At 37.8% G+C, this 7,500-nt stretch overlaps 2 protein-coding genes across 2 annotated transcripts in view; one reads left to right on the top strand and one right to left on the bottom strand.

The window, feature by feature from the left end:
* The first annotated feature begins 400 nt into the window (after nt 1–400).
* The window catches only part of LOC137979497 (uncharacterized), a 15,828-nt gene continuing 8,728 nt past the window's right edge, over nt 401–7,500 (top strand). The window contains exon 1 of the mRNA XM_068826760.1: nt 401–472. Within this exon, the coding sequence (XP_068682861.1) occupies nt 455–472 (18 nt within the window). The 5' untranslated portion in view covers nt 401–454. The remainder of the gene's footprint in view (nt 473–7,500) is intronic.
* LOC137979501 (D(1) dopamine receptor-like) lies at nt 1,035–3,607 on the bottom strand. The gene has a single exon (XM_068826772.1). The coding sequence runs from the start codon at nt 3,025–3,027 to the stop codon at nt 2,137–2,139; it is 891 nt and encodes a 296-aa protein (XP_068682873.1). The 5' UTR covers nt 3,028–3,607; the 3' UTR covers nt 1,035–2,136.

Below are 7,500 nucleotides of genomic sequence, written 5' to 3'. Positions count from 1 at the left end.
CGCGCGTGCACATTTTCCCGCGCTTTGTTTCGGCTACATGTAATTACTTCGAGTTTTGATTGGTTCGCTGGATTGTCTCCGTTCTTTTTGATTGACCAAAGTAATTACTTTGGTTTTGGTTTTCCGATACTCATTTGAAAACCGCTCTAAAGGATGTGATCCACAAATACAACACACTTTATTGGACATTTGTAAAGCGCGTGATATACAGCACAGGATCATGATTACGGTCATAATTGCCAACGAGCAAACCGAGCGAACACGCGAGGCTTACGAGGAGGCCAGCTTAATGCCGCGCGAAGTATTGCAGCAGGCAGAAAAATTCTCGATCGTGCTGTGAAAAGTGTAATGTAAGTGTACGTAGTATAATGTAAGGTTCCCCGGATATTTTAGTAGGGGCCAATTTTGACGTGTGATGTCGTTAGACAAACTTGCATGACGCGAGCGACTATTGATGATCTTGTGTTCAGAGGTGAGTGAAAACACATCTTTTCCCATTTCCCTGACCATTGTGTTGCGTACACTTGTATTGAGTGTTCTTTAATATTTATTTTAGAACCATCGTGTTGTATATTGAGTGAACGAGCTGGCGTACGTGTTCTTATCGGCCCCTGTTGTCAAGTATTTCGGATTTCGGCCCGCGAGTAGAGCAGTTTGTTTTTCGTTTTGTAACCATTGAGTTGTGAACAATTTAATTTAATTTTCAAAGGAAATATGTTGTCTGCAAAGTGCACACTTCAACGATCAATTTGACTTATAATTCATGGCTGTATCTTGCAAAATAAAAATTCTACAAGTGAAACAACTTTCATGTGCGAGAGACTGAGTTTGATCCCCCGGTACATGTTTCACACTGAAAAGTCTGAAAACGCTTTGGCCATTTTTTACATGCCAATGATTTTATTCAACTTAAATATTATTCCATATTATTGCAAAACACGTTGACATCTACCTTGTTGTTGGAGATACAAAGTGTGCAATTTCTATTATTATATTATTGTCAACTACTTGTCAATGATTTTCGCGTCATGTAAATTTCCCGACACGTTAATTTCGCTAATTTCGCGATTTAAAAAAATAGCGAAATTTAAGTGACGCGAAAATTAAATGTCGCGAAAATAACATGACGCGAAAATTAATTGACTCACTTTATGTCAATAACTAAAATTAAGGTGTCGCGAAATATGCGAACCTCAAAATCGCGACTGAAATTAACGTGTCGCGAAAATTTCATGCAATAAGGTAGATAAGATGAGCTGCAGTACTTTCAAATAAAAAAAATTACAAGTACTGATGGGTATTTTAGAACTCTGATACAAATCAGGTTCACCCAACGAGAATATAGTTCAAAACCACTTAAACATAGCATTGTCAAACGTATTGTAGCATTCAAACGGTAGATATAGGCATATTTTTATCACCTAAAATTTTTTTCATCTGTTCGGATTTCCTAGCTGAAAGCCTAGTGATCCGAAAATTATAAGAATCAAAACTTACCTTTCCGAAAATTTCAGCCTGAAAAAAGGCTCCCGAAAATTCTAGGTGACCTTTTTAGGGCAAAAATCCGTTAAAAATGGGCAATTATACCATTTTTTAGATGTTCGAAAATCCTAGAATAGGCAGGCAAGCAAGGAATTTTACAACAAATGTTGCGAAAATTCTTGATCTCAAATCGTCTTCAGAACAGATATTTTTCGAAAATTGACTTTGAGTGCCCCTGACAAATCTGCAAACTATGTGTTATATTGACTGTTGCGTTGGCATTTAGCATAGCTATTACTAGTTTTTATTTGAATGGTTGCCCGTCTCGCCGATCTAGAATCATCTAGTCCTCAGAAACGATGTATTTCTGACGGCTGTGCTTTCCAAAGGTAAATGGGCATTTGCTGCATTACAAGAAAGTCCTCGACGACATTTTTCTCCATAAGAATGGTCATCTTTTTTAAAAAAATAACTACCACCGAGCTGAAATTCATTTGTACAATGAACGGCAAACAATAGCGCAGAAGCTGATCTTATATGAAAAAATAATTACTTGGATGACAACCGATGATCCTTACAGTGTTTGAGAATTTTCCTTCAGTTGATCACATTACCTTAATTAACCTGTCGGTTTTCAAGGCATAGATGGTGTTTTTAATTTCTTCGTACACCGAGGAGTTTTATAAAACTACTTCTCATTTTTTTGTCTCTGAAAGCATAAATGAAGGGATTTACTGCACTGTTAAGATAATGCAAACATTTGACCATCTTAACCATTATAGTCTGGTCGTATCCTTTGGGAAGAGAATTTGAACAAAACTGCCCTAGCATTGAAACTACAAAGAAAGGCAGCCAAGCGATTACGAACAACGCAGTCACCAATGTGACAGTTAACGCTACTCTACGTTCTTCGCGTACTTTGTTCCGAATCGATTCTTCGGTGTGGTCGGCCGGTGTTCGATTAATAACTGCTCGAGCGGTTCGGAAGATTCCCGTGTAGACAGTTAACATCAAGACGGACGGGATGAGGAAACCAATAATGAATATTGTAACTGTAGCCAAAGCCTTGAATTGAAGTGAAATGCAAAGGCCGAAAAAGCCCGTCAATAATCCAGCTGTAACCCACGCTGCCATGATCATCCACTTGTAAACACGGGATGAGAGTGTTTCGTGGACAAACGGTCTTGTAATTGCTAAATATCTCTCTCCTGAAATTGCAGTTAGATGAAATATGGACGCCAATGCACTAAATCGGTCAAAACTCCCGAAGAATTCGAAGAAACCGCTCAAGTTTTCCGGGTAGTTCACAGACGTGAGATAAATCCATATGGGCATGGAAACACCACCGACAAGAAAGTCTGACACGGCCAGACTTGCGATGAACATATTTGTTCGCGTTTGGAGACAAGTGTTTTTTCCAAACGCAATGATCACCAGAGCGTTGCCAGCTAAAACGAACAGGGCTAATGTCGACGAAAATGCGATGAAAACGAAAGACGGCGATTTGTCCTGAGACTCTGGAGAATGCGAGTATGTCGAGTTCATAATTATTAATTCACGTTTCGAATTTTGCTCGTGTATTTTCTTGTTTACTTGTCTAGTATTTGAGGATTTTCCGTAGAACTTGAAAAAAACTCCTCACTTTCCTGCTTTAAACAGAGTAAAACATTGCCTTTCTCACTGAGTTCATGTTTAAAACTATACACTAAACGAAAGGACTTTTGAAGTTATAGGTTGTCTTTACTTTCGAGTTCACATATCATTTGAATGACTTCCTGTCGCAAAGTTTTACCAAGCTCTTCCTAGTTTCACAAAATAACCCAGGTCATATATGAAATGTCTAGTACTTTTGTCCAATAAGAAGCAGGAAAGTTTTGACACATCTTCCAACTGAATTTTTCGTTGGAAGGCGCTAACAAACTTTTTTCTAATTTTGTAATTTGACAGGAAATCACCCAAACAGTCTCATTTATTTGTTCATCTGCTATAGTAACTTCTAAAGTTTCACGGTTCCCCTTAGCTCCTCCTTGCCATGTTAATAAGCTGCGAAAGCGAGTTTACCGCTTTCTTGTTTTTTTTTCTTTTTCCGACTGAACTTCAAACAAAACAAGAAAAGGTTTATCCTCTTTCAGAGACGCTATTCACCTTTGTATCAAAACTCTCAGCTATTAAAACCACTGACGCAATAAAACTCCATAATAAGCGAAACTGAAAGACATGTTGACGTAGAGTTAAACGAAACGTGGTGGCCTGACAATCGAGTCAAATAGTTTATTGAAATTAAAAATGTAAATTTCAAGCTTTTAATCCAGGCAGAAAAACGATCGATAGAAGAGCGATCATGTCCTTTTTATTGAGAGATTATCTATCATAATGTCGGCTTATACCTTTTCGTGTCACTTTTCTCCTTTTTCATCACATGTTATCTTCTCACATTTACTACTAATTGGCCCTTATATTTATCAAGTGATCTATTATTAAGTGTATTGTTACGACACAGATACAACAGAATTACATCTATCCAGAGATGTTCAAGGTTCCAAATCTCGGTGATCACCTCCTCTCTGGTGACTTTCAACATAGTTAGTACTAACTATGCTTTCAACTTGTTCACAAAAATTAGACATATCTTCGGCTGTGAAATTTTCGCTCTGATTTGCATGAAAAAAGTTAACGAAACGAATTTGTTAGAGCTACTTATCCAAATAAAAGTTTAAAAAAGGTTTAATGCTCATAAAATCCACAGCTTCTTTAAGAACTGTGTCATTAGTTCGATTTTACGTCACAAAAATGCACTGATTTATAACCCCTGAGGCTTGGATGTCAAAAATCAGAGCCTATTACATCTATTTCTCCCGTGAGAGAGCTACAGCTGTCGCAGCAACGGATGGAACAACTTTAATTCTTTAAAACAGAAAATAAATGCAGAAAGTTGTCGCAAAAAGTCAAATATTTCCCATAGAAGTTTACTTACGAACTGGTGTCATAAAAATTCAAATTAGACAGGAACCTCTTAGTGTTCAGCAGTATTCACTTATCAACAACAGAGCAACCACGCATATTCCTTTAATCTGGGATAAATGCAGTTGGCAATGAATTTAATGAAGTGGTCCTTTGTTCGGAGGTAGCTAAATACAGTAGCTTTTAAAAAGTGTGATTTTTTTTCCTACCAACGCAGGCTTTCACTCAGGCTCTCATGCATATAACCAAATTACATCAGTGTGCGTTTCCGCATGTAAGTGTAATTACACAATGCAACTTGACTCGAAAGCAGATGAAACGAACTAAAGGGATTAAAATGATTTTAAAAACCGCTCTTGCCACGAAACAAAGGATCAGTGCAAGATTTGTAAACAAACTTCATTTTGAGAAAGCTGCTAAACTTAACTTAGTAATGGAGATAACATGTCGCTCAAACTAATGAAATTCCATCAACCTGACGGCCTATTGAGTCAATATTTTGGAAAGAGATTTCTCGTTAGTGGTGATCACAATGAATTAGTGGAGCTCGCCATGGCTCAAACGCAATCACTTCCTGCCAATCAAAAATACCGAGTAATTAATAGTGGTCTCCATTTTTCACCCTCAGAAATCCCGGCACCAGTTTCGAATAAGAAAATCGCAGCCTCTGTATTTTGTTTCTGTCTAATTGTTTCGTCAACTTCGGTCAGATATTAGGGATACAATCACCAAAGCCAAGCGACTGAGAAATTATTTGGCATTACCTTGCTAGAATTTAACAATCAAGAATGAGACTGTATCAAATGTAATCGGGATGATCGGAACACGTTGCTGACTTATTTTTAACCCTACGTATGACAAGAATCACTGACGGAGCAAAATTGTCACTGATTTCGAGTTGTGCCGGTCGCAACAGTTCCCACTAGCTAAATCGAGAGCTCTTTGGAAGAGTAAGCCACGTACCTTAAGATCTTTGAGTTTAATCGGTTGAATTATTTCTATCGTTTGTCCAAAGTCAAAGTGAAGCAGGTTTGGATTCAACTCCCAGCTTCAACGTCTACTGCATACTCAAGATAAATGCGATTACAATTGCTAAGCTCTAAAGAAGAAATAGTGAGTGCTTAAAGCCTCAGGGAATTGATTTCAACATTATCGGGATATCTCAAATAATAACAATTCAGTCACCAGTTCAAGCTCTTTCCAGACAAATATCGCAAAGAGTATTTTTCCTTGAAAATAATATGCTATTGTGCGAAACCATAAGGTTGTCTGCTGGTATGCATGACATTCAAGCAAGACGTCTTGATTCCTCACAAAAAGAAAAAACCCTAATCAATATCGAATTCCGTCAATGCAATAATACGTTCTTAGTCTACATTTGTTATGCCAAACATTCATGCTAAATGACACCTTTTTTACTAAATAGTGGTTTTCACATGTTCCGACTGATTGACTGGGAGGTCCAAAATCACAAGATTCTCTCCACATGGTATGTTTGCAATCTGATTGGTTCCAATAGCGGGAGGCAACTGTTGATAATGTCTACCAGCTTAATAATGCGCATGACAATCGCCCCGTGCGAGGTTAAAATCTTTTTCTATTGTACTAGTACTGTTGTTAAGGCAATTAAATTAAGAATTATTTCCATTTTATTTTCATACGTTTTCGAACGAAAAAAAGAAATTAAAACGAAGTTAAATCAAAAAGCGAAAAACACCGATTTCCTATTGTTACGATGACTTTTTCGTTGCCTATTGGCTCGTTATTGGTTAACATTGGCTTTCAGTTCTGAGAATGCGCTGAGCGACGGTGAGGTCGAGTTTTCTTTAAGTGCACACGTTCAAACGGGTCGCCATCACAATTTGCGGTGTATTAAACCTATGAAAGCGAATGTAAAACCAGATGACACAAATTACATGACGTCAACACGAATACAAGAGAGAGCTTTAGCAAAGACAACGGCGACGGCAACGAGAACGTCACAAATTGGTATATTTTGTAGCCAAAAACAATAGCTTTGCACGCTCTGCACGTTCATTTTTCATTTGTGTCCATTTCTTTGCCGTCGTCAGCAAAAACAACAACGTGAAATAGCCAAACTTGAGGTTTTATGGAGAACGTCAGCACTTGGGAGATTAATTTTCATTTTCTCCCTAAATTAATCGCCTCTCATAACGGGTGCATTCCCGAAGGACTGCCACACCTTTGTCATATAAAAACGCGAATTTATGTTTTTAGATGACGTTTTCGTTGCCGTTCCCGTCGTCTTTGCTTAAAGTGCCACTACGACGAAAAGTTTTGGTTTTCTTTTTGGATTTTTTCAACGTCAATTAAGTCAATATGTTCAAAATAATACAATGCATTTAAATTTGGAAGGATAGAAGCGAGATAGTCGGGAAATAGCCAACCAAAAACCACTAAAAATCTGTCCGCCATTACTCGGACGGCATTGGAGAAGGCTGCGATTATTTTGTAAGCGGTCTACACTCTAACCCTAACACGCATCGCTTCACGGTGGCGTTTGACAAAGCGAACAAGTCGATCAAGGAGTAATGTATATAATATCAGCAAAAGCAACTCGGCGATCTCTCACATCTCATAGATGGAATGGGAAATTAGCCGCGTTTATTTTGAGCATCGCGTGTATGACGTCAGACCCCAGGCGATCCAGCTAGACCCAACCCTTTTCCTCGCTCACGGTCATTTGCCGTTCGAGTAATGGCGGAGAGCTACGTTACAATAATCACACTTCCCGTGGGAATTTTGAGATAAAAATTGGCATGATACCTATTTAGTACGTCTATTTTCAAAATCTAAAGAAAAAAGGACATGCAAAATTTTCATCGTAGTGGCAATTTAAAGTGCATATGACACAAAAATTTTTATTAGCTTGTTTAAAAGAGCTTTCAAAATGATGAAGAACGGTGTTTATTTTATTGTCATAGCTCTCTTGGTTGCCAAGTTATTCAAGATTTTGATTTATGCAAATTAGACGACTTGTGACGTCAAATAGTGGACACAAAATGATGTAAAATCACAAAAAATTGAATATCTCTG

The sequence above is a fragment of the Montipora foliosa genome, chromosome 12, assembly GCF_036669935.1.
Source record: "Montipora foliosa isolate CH-2021 chromosome 12, ASM3666993v2, whole genome shotgun sequence".
Classification (NCBI taxonomy): domain Eukaryota; kingdom Metazoa; phylum Cnidaria; class Anthozoa; order Scleractinia; family Acroporidae; genus Montipora; species Montipora foliosa.
The sequence above is the reverse complement of the archived record's forward strand: the minus strand, read 5'-3'. Positions and strand labels throughout refer to the sequence as shown.